This window comes from Astyanax mexicanus, chromosome 9, assembly GCF_023375975.1.
Source record: "Astyanax mexicanus isolate ESR-SI-001 chromosome 9, AstMex3_surface, whole genome shotgun sequence".
Lineage (NCBI taxonomy): Eukaryota > Metazoa > Chordata > Actinopteri > Characiformes > Acestrorhamphidae > Astyanax > Astyanax mexicanus.
Window position 1 is genome coordinate 22022532 of NC_064416.1, and position 18619 is coordinate 22041150.

The 18619-nt window shown below is 38.1% G+C and overlaps 2 protein-coding genes across 2 annotated transcripts; both read right to left on the reverse strand.

Moving 5' to 3' along the window:
• Positions 1–312: 312 nt before the first annotated feature.
• Positions 313–6236, reverse strand: wee1 (WEE1 G2 checkpoint kinase). Its single transcript, XM_007249228.4, has 10 exons — positions 5016–6236; positions 4044–4249; positions 3653–3719; positions 3325–3497; positions 2942–3210; positions 2710–2802; positions 2537–2622; positions 2280–2450; positions 2031–2176; positions 313–1598 (listed from the first exon to the last, which is right to left on the reverse strand). Exons 1-10 carry the CDS (start codon positions 5496–5498, stop codon positions 1442–1444), a joined length of 1851 nt encoding a protein of 616 aa, XP_007249290.2. The 5' UTR covers positions 5499–6236; the 3' UTR covers positions 313–1441.
• A 1313-nt stretch (positions 6237–7549) lies between these two features.
• znf143b (zinc finger protein 143b) lies at positions 7550–16663 on the reverse strand. Its single transcript, XM_007249230.4, has 16 exons — positions 16541–16663; positions 13583–13698; positions 13409–13501; positions 13152–13247; positions 12789–12869; positions 12492–12676; positions 12298–12366; positions 12095–12211; positions 11896–11971; positions 11677–11802; positions 11371–11550; positions 10647–10874; positions 10369–10505; positions 9675–9830; positions 9432–9575; positions 7550–7929 (listed from the first exon to the last, which is right to left on the reverse strand). Exons 2-16 carry the CDS (start codon positions 13689–13691, stop codon positions 7846–7848), a joined length of 1881 nt encoding a protein of 626 aa, XP_007249292.3. The 5' UTR covers positions 13692–13698; positions 16541–16663; the 3' UTR covers positions 7550–7845.
• Between the last annotated feature and the right edge of the window lie 1956 nt (positions 16664–18619).

Below are 18619 nucleotides of genomic sequence, written 5' to 3' on the forward strand. Positions count from 1 at the left end.
ACTCAGCACACTTGTGGCTATTGTGTTACAAATTAACCGTTCACCATACTTACACTACTAGCTTAAAAAGGAACCCCTTTATACCTTACTAACTTCAATGTATCTGAAGCTACACCTACTGTGAAAGCAGTTTCAGAAGTCACCAGTAAATCTTTTGGGAAGATGAGGATTTTATTTCCTTTTGGTTGTCCTTTAAGACAGCTTTTTGCCTTTGTTTTGTTTAATATGCATCCATTACTAAACACAGCACAGTAAGAGTGGATGACTATTCAGATTGTGTAAACCCCACAAGAACAAACCAACAACATAACATTACATAAATGGATTTTATTAAAAGAACATATTTACAAGAAAAACATGACGTTGTTTTTTTTTTTTTTTACAGGATATTTTACAGAGAACAGTACCCTAATGAATGATGCTGTATTTTGACAAAATAGACAATACAAATATTATCTATTCATTGAAGACAATTGTTTCATTAATGCTACAAAAATGTTGATGCATGAAGTGACAGATGCTTACATAAAAAAGGCATGCATTCTCACTTCCAGTTAATGTAGAACACTTTGACACCAATCTAGCTTAATTTGCTGAGTATTTCAAATTGAGCCCAATCCCATAATTCACATGATCAATACTACACCTTTTACCTGTGGTTTACTCAAAAGATAGAGAGCCAAAATCATATGGATTTCTGTTAAGGACACTGGATCACCTCCTATTGAATGACTTGAGGTGACTGATTGAATAGCAAAAACAAATCTTCGATTCATCTTAAAACAGATCCATGCAAAAAGTATAGGATCAATTTTTCCAACCACAACTGGAAATAGACAAACATGAATAGCAGCAAAAAATTCTGGCAAGTTCCCCATTGCCTCCAAAGTGCTCATATTAATGGCAATCTACACATAGGGTCCAAGCTTTCTTTGTTCAACACCAGGCATTTTTCACAGGCAGTAAGGTGCACAAGTCTTAGGTCTGGAACATTCACAAATCAGGGCTGTACAGAGGATTCACAGCTTCCCCATGTCTGAGAAACTCTGCACACTAGAGTTAGAAGTGCAGGGTAACTGTAGACCCTGTGGAACATTTAGCAGAAATAAAAGAAAACATGACAATGTAAAGGAAGTTTTCTACCTTAAGAAAAAACTACACTGAAAAAGTCTGCAGAACTGAAACTAAGTTGAGCATGCAAAAACAGTCTATGCTCAGTTGAAACTGATGCAAAGAGAGTTGTCTTCTCCCCCCACAAAGAGTTACTCCATTTTTGTGAAGTGTAAAAGAAAAAACCTCTTGTACTGAAACAGTATAAGCACTAACAGTTTTAGAACAACTGTCCAATCAGCAACGGATAATTCTGCCTCCTTGTGAATTCTGCGATACAGCACCACTGCTTCCCCCTGGTGGGGACTTTCTTCTTTCATTGAAGTTCAGTTCAGTAAATGGTGAGACTGAGAGAGCGGTTCATCTTTTTCCCAATGAGCCGAGAGCTTCTGGAACTAGACTGGACTGTGGAGCGAGTCAAAACTCTGTCTGTGGACAAAACCCGCTCCTCTGCTGCAGCTTTGGCAAGTTGGGCTTTTTTCAGCTCCCTAAAAACAAAAAAAGCAAACAAAAAAACAACGGTAAATCAAAAGATACATTTCACATTGAACTGCAATAACCACCTTATTCTTAATTAATAGCTCTAGTGTAAAGGTTCTTAACCCTGGTCAAGCAGTTCAATATATTACTTAAGCTAGGAAGGTCTTTTAAAATTATAAGTGTGCTGAGAACACCACACAACACATCCATTTCTAATGTGCAAACTAAATTTAAAAGAAACAACAGCAAGTGTTTCTTGTTTCAGAGTTCTTTCCTGTGATTTACATTTGCTTTTGTTTACCTACACAATAAACAAGTTCACAAGTAAACTGCAAAAATAAATCTTAAAAGTTCCTATGACATAATCCTATAAACTAAGGTTCTGAACTGTTCAACTGACAAACCATTATTTTGATATTAATTTTAACAAAGCAACATACTTTTGGAGCAAGGCGTTCTTAAATCTCTCAGCATTGAGTTCCACGCGTAACTGATCAGCACTCATCCTTGCAGCAGTAAGTAGGACAGGATGCCTGATGAGGTCAGAAGTGGACGGTCTTCGTGTTGGGTCAGGATGGATCATAAGCTATGACAAGAAAGTCATTTTTTAATTTTATGAAGCACATGTGGAAATTATACTTAAGAAATAAATACATTACTGGTAATTAATATAAGGTCTGCATCTTTACCTTCAACAAGCTTAAAAAGTCCTGAGAGAGTACTTGAGGGATATGGGGCAGTATTCCCTGTCTGATTTGGTGCCACTTTTCTCCATTAGTAGGCAGAGGCTCAGCTCCAGAGGCACTGACAACAGTCAGGGCCAGAGCAAAAATGTCAGCCTTTGTCAGGTTAGAATAGTCCTGCAAAGAAACCAAAGTTATTACACTGAATAAATGCTGAAGTTAATTTTAGATGACTGAAAACAATCTGCTTATGCTGCTTTTACCTCTTGAAGAACTTCATTAGCCAGATATCTGCTGTCACCCTCCTCAACTTGGGGATTGGTTACTCTGGTCACATGGCCTAAGTCACCTATGAAAGAAAAGGTTGTCAATTTTTATCCAATGCTTTTTAACATACACCATCATCATATATGAAGTGTTTACTCAGTGTTCTTACCTATTTTATAAATCACACTAGTGTTTGCCTCATCCTCTTCATCCTCAAACTCCTCAACACTGACAGCAGGTTTCCGTGAAATGAATATGTTGCCTGAAACAAATGCACAAAATGTTAAATACTTGTTTTGAAGTTGTATCTGTTGAGTTTTTAATTTATTTTTTACTATTGATTAAAGATGCCTAGAAAACACTACGGCAAAATAAAACAATATTTCTCAGAAGAAACTCACTAGGCTTAATGTCCATATGCACAAGTGCCATTGAGTGGATGTACTTGAGCCCGCGAGAGACTTGCAGTAGCAGATCCTTCAGCTCCAACTCGGACAGAAAGTGCATACGTCTGTAGTTCTCAGCGATTACATCCGATAGGGTGCCACCGTTGCAGTACTCATTCTGGATCAGCATGTGGTCATCCTCTGCCCATGCCGAGTAATACCTCACCACATGAGGGTGCTGTCCTAGAACAGCATGTGCGTAGACTTCTCGAAGTGCATTCTGCCTGTTATGGTAAAATTCAAATGTTTTATAAAAATGTATTGCACACACATTTAAAGTTAAAAACATTTACTAGAAACCATAAACACAGATAATACAGTAATGACATATCACTTACTCATCCACAGATCCTGCCAAAGGCTTCTTGGAACGCTTGATGGCGTAGATGCAGCCATCTAGTCTTTTTACACATTTGAAGACGGCACCAAACTGTCCTGAACCAATTTTCTCTAGCTCATGGAACTCTGACGCATACCTGGACATCATGTTATTCTCCATCATTGTAAGCCTCTGTAGAGAATTTTTTTGAAACAGGAAACAAAATTACTACTGTTTCATTAAGGGACATCCTACACTCCTGAACATAAACAAGTGTTCATTTACTCTCTTTATAGTTCATGTGCATCAAACAACAACAAAAAAATAGTAAGTTGCAAAATGGTTACCTTTGATGGTGGAATAATGTCATCTTCAACTTCAGCATCACTTGCCTCCATGTCCTCACCACAGGAGCTGTGCATTAGAAATTTCAAAGAGGAGTGTTATATTTCACATCTAACACTGGGGGGCAGCAGAGAGGTCAGAGTAAGCACGTGGCCTGCTTTATGAGCAAACACGAGGGTTTGGTTTCTTGCCAACTTGATGTAGGAGTAGCTTCGGTAATAAACGAATTTAACGAACATCAGCACAACATGTGCGTTATATGATACTGAAAACCTAACCATGTATTATTAGAACAAGCAAGCTGAAGAGGCTTTTGACCACACCTTAAAATCACAGTGAACTTCAAGAAAACAAAAACAAAACATCTATCTATTCTATTATTCAAGAACTTACTCATTCCAGTGTGAGCGTTTCCTGTTGTTCCTTTGTTGCGTTGATGACTGGAGGACGATTGAGTCAGGGGTGAAGGGGTTAATGTTGACCAAAGGTGTCTGGTTTCGCCTTCCGTCGAGACTGGCCTTGCCTTTGGAATCCACATTCTTGAAGAGAGCTACTCGTCTGTTTGAAGAAGCTGAGGTCCTCGCCCTCGACAGCAAACTCTGAAAAGCAGGATCATAAAATTATGAGCAGACAAAACATGCAACAAAACACGTGCAGCAGTTTTGAAATAAAAAAAGCTTCCTGTTACATTTTTTAAAAGCAGGAACGTTATTTCTCCAGGCTCTTAAAACAAGCAACCAGAAACTGTGAATCTCTGCTGAATCAATGAGATGATTCATTAGAGCTCCAACACATTACGTAAGTGTACAGTTAGAGGAGGGAGTAAGTGGGTCACAGGACTGTAGCTACAAACACACCTGGGGGAAACATTTTTTAAAGTACTTTATATTGACGTGGCCGTTAGAAGAAAGAAAAAAAAATAGGACCTGACAAAACCCTGTATGAGTTTTCAATAACTAAACAATAGTTTAACCAAAGTTGGGCTTACTTTAACATTATTGCTACTGAATACCGGACAGTGTTTTTAAGCTACTTAAAAAAAAAGTTTAATCTCTCAATCAATGTAACGAGTTTAAGTGTTATTCTCGTTTAAGGAAAAAAAAGCTTTTCCATTTAATACAGTAAAGAAAAATAGTTTCCCCATTTTGCCCACAAAATGTAAATTCAGAGACTCAGATAATCAAGTTTATTTTTTTCTAAATTAAAACTGTAAGAAGCAGTAACAAACAAAATAACAAAAAAATGGAAAAAAAAAAACATTTCTTCTTTACTATCCCAAATGTTCTGTTTGCAACAGACCTTTCTCTCTCTTTTTCCCCAGTCTTACAAAACAACCAGCACAACAAACATTAACCACTAACTAACCTTAGGAGTGTGTGGCGTGTCGAATAGCCGGAGCTTTCTGAAGGTTTTATGGGGCGGTGTATCCGGACAGTCCGGGATGGGGGAGCTCGACCCCTCCAGATCCTCGGGCATGTATGTCCTCTCGGGAGAGCTGTCGTAAGAAGCACGGGGGCTTTTTCTCGGCGACGGCGAGTTCTTGGTGCAGAAGGTGGGTTTGAGATGAGACGGAGAACCGAAGCCTTCCTCGTCCCAGGACTCGGGGTCGTCGTCCTCCTCCCTGGTCCGGCTCAGCGGGCTGCTGTTCAGCAGCTCTTCGTGTCTCTTATCTGCGCTGTTCCGACGCAGGACCGGGGAGTCCAGTTCTGTGAAACCAGACTCGGCTCCCGTGCTGTTGTTGGCCTCCTCGATACTGTCCTCTTCGCCGTCGCTGTTGGAGAACAACTTTTGGCGAATGGGCCGCAGGTTTGGGGAGAAGTCGGGGTTTCGCCGACAGCCGAAACTCATCTTCTCGGCTTTTAAAAATCCGATAAGACGACTTTTAAAAACTCTTTAAAAAGTTAGGTTAACTTGTCAAATCAGGCTCCAGAAGGTGAGCAAAACATGATTGAGAACCGATAATTAGCTAAGATAGGTAATCAAGCGCTATCCAGCTAGCTAACTATTTACTGATGTTCGCTGGCTAGCTAACTAACAGTAGCTAAGCTAGCTAATGAGTGGAGTCAAGCTCCGCAGACTGCTAGGTTAGCGTTAGCTAACCCTTAGCCGCTGAAAAGTTTATCTAACTAACAGTTATAGATTATAAACTAAACCAAAACAAAACCCCGATTATCGGTAGAGTAACCGACACTTTAGTCTCCGGACACCCACAAAACACACACAACCTCTGTTAAAACAGCAAATACTGTCCGTGAAGCTCACCTCCTACCCCAACCCTGCGTCTACTCCGTATCTAAACTCGGCAAGTTGGTCAGAAAAAAATGGCTTCTGCTTCTTCACTGCGTCCCGGAGTCCCAACTACAGTCAATCCCGTCCGTACGCGATGAAAACCACGTATCCGTGAAAAAGAGCTCCCGACACACAGCGACAAAAACACGAAAACAACCTCCTGACTCCTCAAAGTCGTACAAATTACGTGTATTAAGATAATTTTGTTTACAAAAGTATTTTGAATGGGGCGCCACTCCTCCCACCTACAGCCAGCGTGCTCGGAGCCTTCCCGCGACCGTTGGTCAAATGACTCTGAGCCGACCAATCAGAGAGGAGCTTCCAGTTTGAAAGATGGGCGGGGCCAACAGGCGACGTCAGCGCCGGGCGTTCTCCATTTTGCCGAAAGTGCCCTTCTTTAGAGAAGTGTCCACTGGTGTTCTGTCGAGCTGTGCTACCCTGTCAACCTGTGCTACCCTTGTAGTATTTTTTTAAAAAGGTAAAAATACCAAAAACGCACCATATTAGAAACCTTATTAGAAAACACTATCAGCAAAAGCCCAGGTATGATATGTGGATAGGCTAAATCACTGTATCAGGTAAAGTTTAAAACATAGGGTCATGTAACTTACGTGATACGTTTTATAGTTTATTAATATTTTATCTGCTATTTACAATGTTTTTAATATTCAAGCAGGTTGTTTAATGCTCGCAATATAAAAAAATAAAAATGAATAAAAAGAAAACATTAAAAAAAAAAAAAAAAGCATGCGCAGTGTCGTAAGGAAGCACATATCGACGGGTACCAAAACTCAACAGAACACCCCGGGCAAAGGCGCGAAGCCCCGCGCGTCTCTTTCATCTTCTAATCTCTCTCTATCCTATTTCTCGATTGATCACGGGACACTTTATCATGGTAATTTACCTTCTTTTGTCCAAATCGGGAACATACTGTACTTAAATTCTGTTTTTGTGGACACAGACCTAACCATATCGAGTTCTGTATAAAGTTAGTGTGAGAATGTAACTACATAAAACACACTTTACAATAATTAGTTAGCCTATTGTTATTCTATACGTGTAAACAAAAAAACAAGTGAGTATCACTGTATTAGCCCTATTCACATCATATGTGGATTTGGAGGCTGACTCCACAAATTAGCCACATGGTCTTGTTTGGATGAGCAAAACTCCGCCCATACATCAGACAGCAAGCAGCCCACTTTTCGCTGTATGCACGAAAAAAGTGCATTAAAATAAAATTATGCAAACCTATTAATACACGCTGTAATTACAACGCTGAATTAAAGGCAGAAGTGATTTTTCACATCATTCTATCTAGCTAAATATCTAACAGCCAATCCTATTTTACTTTAGACCTATACTATTTTTAAATTCTAATCTAATGCAATATATAAATTAAAGAAACATTAAATCAAGATATTTAGTTCCCAATATCCTAAAAAGTCAGGTTTTAACACATAATTCAGGAATTACGCTGTAGTGAACTATAAATGTCAATAACATGTTTAAGGCTGAAGTATCAGCTTTCCCAATTTCATAGACCCAAACTGAACAATTGTGTCAACTATTCAACTACTCCTGTAGGGCCAGAGTTAAGCACAACTGAGTCATTTACTCCTTGTGAAACACACTCAGATCATTCATTTATTAAGATCCTAAAAAGTCAGGTAATCAATAGGAGAATCAAATAAATATTTACAGCAGAAAACTCCAGTTGCAAAACATTATTATATACATTATTTCACACAAAAATATTTTCATATCTTCAGTCCTCTTGAAACAGAGCAATCATAATGTTGCTAAACATTACAAACCTTCCATTTTTAGGATACATGATATTCACAACACTCACACGCACATTCACCCACACAAGTTCATGATGGTATTTCATTGAAGACCATGCTTAGTCATCCAGACCAGGGGTCTCTCCTTGCTGTATTCTTGATGCAATTCTGATCGCTTCTTCTAGCGAGGGTTGATCACTGAGCTGGTAGAAAACAACAACAAAAAACATGTTAGGGAAATGGTATATCTTGATATTATATTGCTTGAGTGTGTGTGTTCACTTCAACTAAAAAAATAAATAAAATATGGCATGTTGTGTGTGTCATTGGATCTTGTACTACACAGGTTATTTCTGATATTTCTAACACAGCGCTGAATTAGGGATAATTGTACTAATTTTCAATCTTATATTCCCTAAACCATATTTTACAAATCGTGAAACTCAAGTTCTGCAGGGTTTTTTTTTTTTTGGTTTTGGTTTTGCTGGTTTCAACATTACTTTACCATACAATCATGTATTTAAAATGTTCCTACTTGATCTTTAATGTAAGTAAAATATAACAGGCTCTAATCTAATCTAATCTAATCTAAAGTAATTGACTTGCTGTTGTTTGGATTGGTCAATGAGATTAAAACGCCACGACATTTGTTGTTAACTGTGTCTCGCGACACACGCACGCACACAGGCCTCTCTGTATCAGCTGACTTTACACATTGCTCCGTGTCCCGTTAATCACGTGGTCCGCCGAACCTCGTGTTCCCACCCATTGGTCGTAGGTTGCCAAATTTGTATTTCACCCTCCGGGAGGATTGCCAGTTGAATACAAGACCCTCACTGGGGGGATTCGGACAATAGAATCATGTGAGATCATAGAATGAAGAATTGTTGGGTTTATGGGAAAACCAACTTCAGTACATGCATACTCTTCTGAATTTTACTGCATGTGATAAATCATACATAATTCATAATCAGAGTAAAAATTAACTTCACTAGTATTAAGCTGATTACATAAAATGCTTATTTGTAAAATAAAAAAACAAATCAGCAGTTCATCATTTTGTGAGTTTTAGTAAATATTTTCAATCATATATTTCAACTTAAAAAAAGAAAAAAGAAAAAAAAAAATATATATATATATATATATATATATATATATATATATATATATATATATATATATATATATATAACACCTCTAATTATAAGGCTACTAATGGCACAATAAAATACTTTTATTGTTCAAAGCAATATAAGGAATTAAATCTATCATCAATAGCATGGGAAACCTTGGTTTAGCTCTATGCTGAGGTCTGTGTGAAATGTTAAGAACTTTCGATTATAAGGGGGAAGATTGAACATAGTTTTGTCACCTTATCAGAGATGGCAGTAAGCATGAAAAAGTTTATACAATAAAGTCAACAGACAAACTCCAGATAAGAATAGAACATTACACAACAGCTTGCCACAGTACTGCAGTTGAATGGAAGTTCACACACACACTTAAGCCATAAAACACCAGTCTACTTCCCACCTAAAACAAAGGATAACATTCTCTAACATACAGACAGATACAGACAATCCATCAGCCCCACCCCAAATGGATTTGAGTGTTTTATAGGACTCAAGTAGGAGCCTATGTGTAATCTTAGTAAACACTGTAGTGTTTGAACTAAGTGACCCTCCTGTGTGTGTCTGAAAGATACCTGAACTGCTATGTGTGTGCCATTGGAGGTAGCCAGCAGAGTAACCGGGTGTGGGCTGCTGGATACCACAGGCTGCTGTTGCTCCTGCACCAACTCCCCATCCTCAGTCTGGAATACGGATAAATCGGGCGTCACAATGGCCACCTACAAAACAAACAAACTGTTGTAAACAAGCACATATAACAAACCTGTAAATGGATGTGGACACTAGTACAATATTAATGCCAACAGCTGTAATCTTACTTGTCCTTCTGTGCCATCTGCTGAAACCATGGTGACAGAGTGAGCCTCTCCTGGGGAAAGCATTGCTTCATGAGCAGGGATGGTTATAGTTGTTCCCTCTTGTGTTACCATGGTTATTGTGCCACTCATTGCTTGCACATCTGCGTGGGAAAGAACCTAAAAAATATATAAATGCAGGATATTTTAAAACCACAAAACAAAGTAAAAATTGACACCTAGACCATCCAAATACTAGTGCATTATGTTTTTTATTAGATCAATAAAACACTAAGAATACATACAAATAAGCATACAAAAGCAGTGTACACCACATTAAACATCTCATCTCTAAAGCAATTCTCATTGGAAAATATCATCCAGCATTTTTTTACAAACACAAATTTTGGTAAATCAGTGCTTAATAAATGTTAAATCAGGTGAGCTGGTGATGGAATTTAAAATATCTGTGCACTGGCTGTAGGTGTCCAACCAAGCTTACAAGATTTACCCTACCACCTTCTTTACAATTAGGATTTTTTTTTTACCTTTTACTGTATATATGTGGACCTGCAACTGTTCTAATGTGATCCAGAGTTTTTACAAATAAAACACAGATGTTGCTGAGAGAAACGCTTTTAGTAGTACTGTACTGTATATTATATTATAAATATATAAATTAAGAACTTGGTCACACATTTTACTGGCATCCACTGACCTGCTGTGTTCCATCTGGAGATATGAGTGCTACGTGCTGCTGACTCATGATGTCTGATCCTGATGAAATATGTTCTGACCCACTGTCCTCCTCCTCCACGTTAGGGGTAAATGTTAATGTAGGGTCATCAATGGCCTCTGAAGGAAATATTTCATACAGATAAACAAATAAAGTAAAAAACAGAAAACATTTGTTGACTTGTTATTAGTAATGACATTAGTCGTGACCCGGTCACTACAATGGAGTGCTTCAAAGAAGCCATTGTTTTCATTCCTGACCTGAGGGTGGTTCAAAGTAGGCCTCCTGCTCCTCCTCAATGGGCTCAGTGTCATTGTGTGCTGTGCGTTTGTGCATGGCTAAAGTGGAGATCTGCTTGTAGGTCTTTCCACAGTGGTTGCAGTTGTAGGGCTTACAGGGAGTGTGAACTACATGATGCTTGTAGAGACTAGAGTATTCAGTAAAGCGCTTATCACAGCCAGGAACTGTGCAGACATATGGCTTCTCTCCTAAGGAACAAAAAATAAGGAATAATGCGCTTAGAGGAGAATGCAGGTATAATTTTTTTATCAACAGCTATAAAAGTGAGTACATTCACATAATGATATATTTATATACTGATTATTGTTGTTATCTGCTTAGAGTAAATTCTCAAATCTGAAAAAAAAAAATAGTTTAACATAGCTCCCTCAAGATTTAAATGATCTATTTTCTAGCTGGTGTATGTCAATATTGCAGATTGATGTGTTAAAATAAACAATGTGAATTTTGGGTTTTACATGTTTACACCACATCTTATTCTGTGTGATTATTGGCTGGTTGCAAAGAAAAAATCTGATTGCTACTGACCACCCATGTAAACTCCCATTTTTTCTCAAGTGTTCATACATGAGTTGTCCTATTATCCATTTGCCTAGTAAATTTACTGACAACTCTGCAGTAATTCGATTATGAAGTGCATGTTAAAACTTTTTAGAGTTTTGTTTAATGTGACAGGTTAGATACCAGTGTGAATCCTCATGTGATTTTTGTAGTTGGTGGCACTGGCAAAAGTCCTTCCACAGTTGGGCTCAGAGCAGTAGTACGGTCGCTCGCCAGTGTGTGTTCGGATGTGGACCTTTCGAATATTTGAAGTAGTGAAAGACCTCCCACATGCTTCAAACGGACATTTGAAGGGCTTCTCCCCTACAAGAACAGAGGATTAGGAAATCAGAATCACCAAAACCAAACAATGTCATTACACCCTAATTACTACTGTACACACTACGCAACAGCTTAATCAGAATATGATGTGATTTCGAGCTACCACACCTGTGTGTGTTCTTGTGTGTTTCTGTAGGTCTCCAGATGTCTTAAAAGATTTACAGCAGTTGAGCTCCTGACAGCGATAGGGTTTTTCACCAGTGTGTGTTCGGACATGACTTTTTAGGCCATACCCTGCAGGATACATATGAGCATAAGTAAATGTTTTAAATGAATGAATTAATGAAGTATTTCATTTTGAAAGAATGTCCATGTGTGAAAATGTACCTGTGGCAAACTTTTTACCGCAGCCCAGATGGTCACATATGTAAGGTTTATCACCAGTGTGTGATCTTTCATGAACCTTTTATACAAAAACAAAACATCGAATTAAAAGACTGAATATGTTTAACTATACAGACATAATATTAACACGGCAAAACTGTGCATGCTTTATTTTTGCTGGCAAACACTGATATGGCTTTACCTTTAGATGGTGCGCAGTGGTGTACAGTTTTCCGCAGCCTTCATGTTCACATCGGAAGGACTTTTCCCCAATGTGCTGCACTCTGGGAGACCTGCTCTCCTGACCCTGCAAGACAATCTGAACACAGAGAGCTTGTTATTCACAAAACACACACAAAAACAGGATGTACAGTACATAATATAAGTAATTGTAAAAAACTGCACCTGCATATGAACACTGCCATCAGCATCGGTTCTACTGAGCAGCCCAGTGCCGCATTCTGTACCCTCCATCTGAAAGAGCAATTTGGGTATATTAGTAGGAACTGCCACATACACATATAATTATATCAATAGTATTGAATCAGTACTACATCACCCGTGCCCAAATTGTTAGGTAAGCATTATGAGATTGTCACCTTGGTAGAGTACTGCTCCAGCACACTAATTGTCTCAGGGTCGATGGTACCCTCTGTCTGCAGATCCGCCACTGTTCCATCTGCCTGAATGGCCAGGATTGTGCTCGACTGGGGCATATGCTGGATATAGGCTGTAGTGCCATCCTCCAGCTGGACCGCCTGTAACCCACCCTGATCATAGGTTTCTGAAAATGGAATAGGCATTGATACAGAATACATGAATGCTGGCTTCATGAAATATATTTATTTATATATTTCTGCTACTACATAAAACAGCAAATACAATGACCACTATACCTTTGGGTGCATGAATGTATGCAGTTGTTCCATCCTCAAGTTGCACAGCCTGACCATCCTCTAGTCTTAGTCCCTCTCCAACTGAAGATTAAATTAAAACTGATGTGAAAGATATGCCTCATATATTTAGACACGATGGGGCAGGTTCCCAGATAGCCTGGGAGATTAAGCCTAGTCATGGATAACATAGAATTTTGGTCATGGTGAGTTCCTATTTAAAGAAACATTTAGTCTATGAATGAATCACAGCCTGGTAAACGTACCATATATGTTTAGTGCACAAAACTTCAAAAAAAGTCATAAAGTTATACAAAACATGCAGAAAATAAGTCTATATAACAAATGCAATTCTGTCTAAGGTACCTGATTTAGGCATTGGGACATGTTGCACATATGCAGCTGATCCATCCTCCAACTGGATTACCTGCCCTTCCATTATCTTGTTGTCAGTAAGAGAAACTAAACAAAGGAAATAAAAAAAAGTCAGACTACAGATCCAGACAATTTATTCCTGCAGCTGTTGCAGACATGTTGAAACATTGATGGATAATCCACCAGTTAAATGACTGTTTATCTTCAATATCTACAGTGTTTTAGGTATTAACCAGTAATATCTGTACCTTTAGGGCTGTGTTGTATGTATGCAGTAGAGCCATCCATCAGTGTGACTGCCTGCAGACTCACTGTGTCCATACCCTCAATGTGATCACTGTCTGTAAGGCAAATGCTGGTAGTTATAGGCCTGGCAAAGATGATCAGGCAAAACAAATAAAAGTACATTGAGTTTTCCTCACCTGCAACTGTCACAGCCTCCGTCAGACACAGGGTAACCTGCTGTGGGTCACCCTCCACACTTTGGAACTCCATGCTCTGGGTGTCTCGATTCACCTGGGCTAAGAGCATGGTCTACCTATGAAAACCAACCAGCCATTATTACACCACCTTAAATTACTTGGATCGACATTGTAAGGGCTAAAGAAATCATGTTCCATGATTTACAAATATTGTTCTGTCTGCAATTACAGTATCTGTGCTTACAAATAGACTGCCCTAATGTCTGGTTCCTGATTCATCATACCTTTTGATATGATTCCTACAGAGGTTTGTGTTTTTCTGCTCAAACCCACCTGAATCACCTCACCCTCTTAACAGACAGGTTTATTTGATGTGTAAGAACAGTGGAAGCAGAAAACTGTAAAGGATAAAGCACTCGTTCCCACAATGCTAATTTACAGGATGACTGTACTACTGGAATAAATATGTTCTTGGTGTTTACAAAAGACCTGGGCAATATCTCAATGTGTTGAAAACAAATGGTGATATACAATACTGTATGATAAGATATAAACCTTCACAATGTAACAGAAAACAATGTTAAAATATTAGTGTTTATATGTAATACAAAACATCAGTACACTGGACATTTATCAGTGGGTGTAAATAATATAAAGTTTAATGAAAAGCAAAAAACAGCTACACATTTGGTGGCGTTTTACTGACTCACTACTCACTCTGTACAGCACACTGTACAGAATTATGTTGTTCTCTTTTATATTCACCATGATTAGACTGGCTATATGTACTCTGTTGAATGTCATTCCTCTAAAAACTAGAGCTTGTGATCTTATAAACAAATAAAATCTCAATAGTCTTTAAATATATGAGCCATCCTCTATTTATATTTTTTTAGTTCGTAAATAACAACTGAAAAAAGACATACAATTTAAAGGCATCAAATATACATGGACATATATGGGTGTGCAAACAATGCAAGCAAAATAAAACTTAAAAATTGCACATTATCATTTTCATTAAAAATTAGTTACTTTGGTTTTACCAAAATGAAAACCTCAGAAATATAATCAAGAGGAAGATGGGTGATCACAAGCCTTCAAACCAAGCTGACCTGCTTTAATTTTTAGTGGCAGAAAATTATCCAAAAGCAGTTTGTAAGACTGGTGGAAGAAAACATGCCAAGATGCTTAAAAATGTGATTAAAAACCAGGGTGTTCCACCAAATATTGATTTTTGAAAAACTTTATGAACTTGTTTTCTTTCCAAAATTTCCCTCTGGGATAAACAAGTGTCTGTCTGTCTATCTATCTGTTATTTGAGGTAAAGCTCTGCATCTTTTTTGTTATTTCAGCCATTTCTTATTTTCTGCAAATAAATGCTCTAAATTACAATAGTTTTGTTTGGAATTTGGGAGAAATGTTGTTTGTAGTTTATAGAATAAAATATTAAATAAAATATTAAAGAATAAGAATTTTACGCAAACATAGACCTATAAATAGCTAAATCAAAGAAACTGATTCAGAAACTGAAGTGGTCTCTTAATTTCTTCCAGAGCTGTATATCGAATTTAAACATATCAGTTTACAATACATTGCCCAGCCATCATCTCCAAACGTATCACTGTATTTACTTGCTGCACTGTCATGATCCACACTTCAACTGACTACACAGTTCAGAAGCTAAGGCTATCCTGTCAGCTGTATAGCTATGCTGTAATGTAATCCTGCTTTGTTTAGATGGCACAAAGGTACACAGTGTTCATTCTTTATCTTTATTCTTTATTTAAAGGACATCAGTCCACTGTGGCACAGAATTTATTAAACCTGATGCCTGTATTGAGTGTCAAGGCTAAGGTTTCTCTGCATCCAACTGTTGCTACAGTAACACTGGTTAGCTAACTACCTATTTTATCCTCGCCAAGCAGCTTTTCACATTTAGTTCACTAGATATCTATGATTTCTGTAAAACTATTTGGAGTAAATTGCCCCAGTCATTAGTTTAGGAAATCTATTAATTTAATATTGTCAGATAATATACAGTCCCCACAATTTAATAAATATACTTGTAACTTCAATTAAACTACAGGATGTAGCTAGTTAACTGTGAAATAAATTGTTTTTATCCAACGCTATCATTTATTAGACCATTTTACACCTTGAAATTATATAATTAATATTGTTTTTCTATCTTAATAGACAGCTAGCTAAGTTGGCTAAGCTAACAATATTTTTTTAGCAGCATCTAGTTAGTTAGCATAGCTTGCTTACTTTCAAATGATATAATATTGTAGCTTAGGCTAACTGTTCTGAGAGAACTGTTGCTATCCAGCGTTAACTTGTTTATACAGTAACGTTAATTGTGATCTAAGTATGTAGAATGAAAAGGACTGAACACGCTTAGTTAGACAGCAAAGCTAGGCTAACAAGCTAACTAAAGATGTTAGCAAAACAAGGGTTAACGTAATACACACTTTAGCATGCTAGCCTAGCTAACTATGATAGCAAATACCCTAGCTAGGCTAGGTTAGCTACGCTAACGCTAGCTAAATTAACGCCCGGGGTCTCGACTTGTTGGGCTAAAATACACAAACAGCCGCTTGTATTCGGGGTTATAATTGATTTTATCTCGTATCTTAACCGTGTATAATTCTGCATTATCTATTTAACTCATCACTAAACCTAAAGTAACAAGCACAGATAGCGGTGAAAAGGGGTGAAAAGCGGCACGGCGTTAACTCGAAGAAGCGGAATAACAGCAGCGTTATAATGTTGTAACCGATATGAGCCGAGGCTCCAATAGCCTCTAATAAATAAAACATCGCTTCCGAAACGTTTTAATCGCTTTATTGAGCTCGTGCTGAGCCTCAAAGCTTGGCGACCCGTCCGCCGGCGAACTCCCCAGCTATGCAGTGAGTGAGGGAATAAGGCACACTGGGTAAAACACATTTATATACTAACCTCCCAAATTTTCCAACAATCCCTTCGTCCGACCACCATGCATCAGGGCAGGAAACGCTCTGCGGACCCCGCCGCCCAGGAACATGAATGACCGGCGAGTCCGCAGACCAGTGGGCGGGCTCTGCTCCTCCGTTCTCTCACTTGATTGGTTTAGACGCCACGGCCGCTCTTTTTCTCGCTCTGTCATTGGCCCAAGCCGTGTCATAGCAAAAAACACTGGTGGAAAAATTCCCGTTCTGGGGCACCATGTAAACGCCATTCTGGTGTGTGGACCGTATTGTCTACAGAGTAATGAACACGGATAGCGCGCGGACACCGGAGCAGAGCTCCGCATTATAGCGCGAGGAGTACCGGAGCTTGGGTCTGAGCCCGGTAGCTCGTGCCGGTCATAAATCGTGCAGTTGGAGCTTAGTGAACAACATAAAGTGGATCATGTTTTAAGAGCGAGTTCGCAGCCATTTTGAATCGCAGGCTGGTGATGATGAGTAGTGGGGCTGTATGGGCAATGCAGTGCATACACATCACTGCCTAATGCACACCAGACCAGACCAGAGCTTAGCTCTGTGTGGGATAGTGCCTGAGAGTAGGCAGACTCGTGCATGAAATAACTGCAGTTATTTGTCTTAAAGGAGAAATCCGGTGTGAAATGAACTTGAGATGTAGTGTAACATAATAAGTACAAACGATGGCCCTAAAATAATATCATTATACAATATCAATATTTCATGGTATTTTCGCAATAACGATACTCGATATGACAAACACTGAATTAAAAATATTTCAAGAATACACTACTGCAACAAAATGCAAATTAAATTTTATTATCGCATACAATATGATATGGCACACCCCTTACCGAGCTATTAAAAAAACAATAATTTTATCAGATTTATCTAAACATTGATGTAATATTTCTGTTAGGGTGCCTACATCTATGCACCTGCCTAATTTTGTTTAAAGAATTATTACACACTTTCTGTAAATCCGATAAACTTAGTTTTACTTCTCAAATATCACCATGTTCGTCTACTATGATATACTGAAATTACTGATACGAACAACCAATGATTTATAAAGGAAAATCATTAAAATGATCAGGATTGCCCAAACTTTTTTTCATACCACTGTTGTGCTTAACCACACTAAGCCCACACTAGTTTGTCTCTAAATTGTATTAGTATCAGTTTCAATATGTATATTGGAAGGCGGAAGACAGAGCAATTACAACAGTAGTGTTGTGTAAGGAACTATATCCACACGGCTTCTTTCTGTAATTTTATTTGGTAGCTGGTTGGTTTAGCCTATATTGGTTTACTGGGTACTATTGTAGGTATATTAAACTGATATTAATATTTGTAATACTGTAGTTATGCACACAATAATTTTAGTGGGGACTTACCGGAAAATAACAAGTAAAATCTTAAGCGACCAGTTTGAGTAACAGTTTTAGGATAGAGTTTTCTTTAACATAGAAAATAAAGGTCTTGATCCTGGCATCTGGATTTTGGATCCTGCAGGGATGAACACCACACTTTTTAAAGAAGAGAATTTTACATATTTTTTTTGTCAGATCAGTGGGACTGATGACTTCTTTTCTCTTCCGTCATAAGGACACTCGAGTAGAGTGCAATTGCTGTGGCCGCAAAGGGTGTAATCATCCATTTGTTTGGTTACATGCAAGACCCCATTTGGTGCCCTTGTCATTCCAATTTCACAGTGATTAGATGAACAGTCACTAGCCTACATCTGAAAATATGGCTGAGTGTATTTTTGTGTTGGTTGACATAGCATGCCTGATTTCAGGCCTGATATACAGTGCACATGCACAGCATAGACCATATTTCTCAAAGAAATAAAGATGGCATCATACTGTGTTGACAGATGCGAACTATCTGTCTGAATTGCATACTTTGCTGAACATTCTGCAATATTACATTTATTGTAGTGCATGTGCTTGTAAGCTGGTAAAGTTTATTAAAAACAAGAAATCAGTCTTATGATCCTGGCCATATTAACCATTTATTGTCACAGTACAAAAAAATTGGTTTCTTTTATCAGTTTTTACATTACATAAATATA

Coding starts and splice junctions, on each gene's coding strand:
- wee1 (XM_007249228.4), bottom strand. CDS start 5,498: ATGAGTTTCGGCTGTCGGCGAAACCCCGACTTCTCCCCAAACCTGCGG. Junction 2,177..2,279: donor ACTTTTTAAGCTTGTTGAAG/GTAAAGATGCAG, acceptor TTCTTGTCATAG/CTTATGATCCATCCTGACCC. Junction 1,599..2,030: donor AAGAACGCCTTGCTCCAAAA/GTATGTTGCTTT, acceptor TTTTGTTTTTAG/GGAGCTGAAAAAAGCCCAAC.
- znf143b (XM_007249230.4), bottom strand. CDS start 13,691: ATGCTCTTAGCCCAGGTGAATCGAGACACCCAGAGCATGGAGTTCCAA. Junction 11,972..12,094: donor CCACTGCGCACCATCTAAAG/GTAAAGCCATAT, acceptor TTTGTATAAAAG/GTTCATGAAAGATCACACAC. Junction 11,551..11,676: donor ACACACAAGAACACACACAG/GTGTGGTAGCTC, acceptor CTGTTCTTGTAG/GGGAGAAGCCCTTCAAATGT.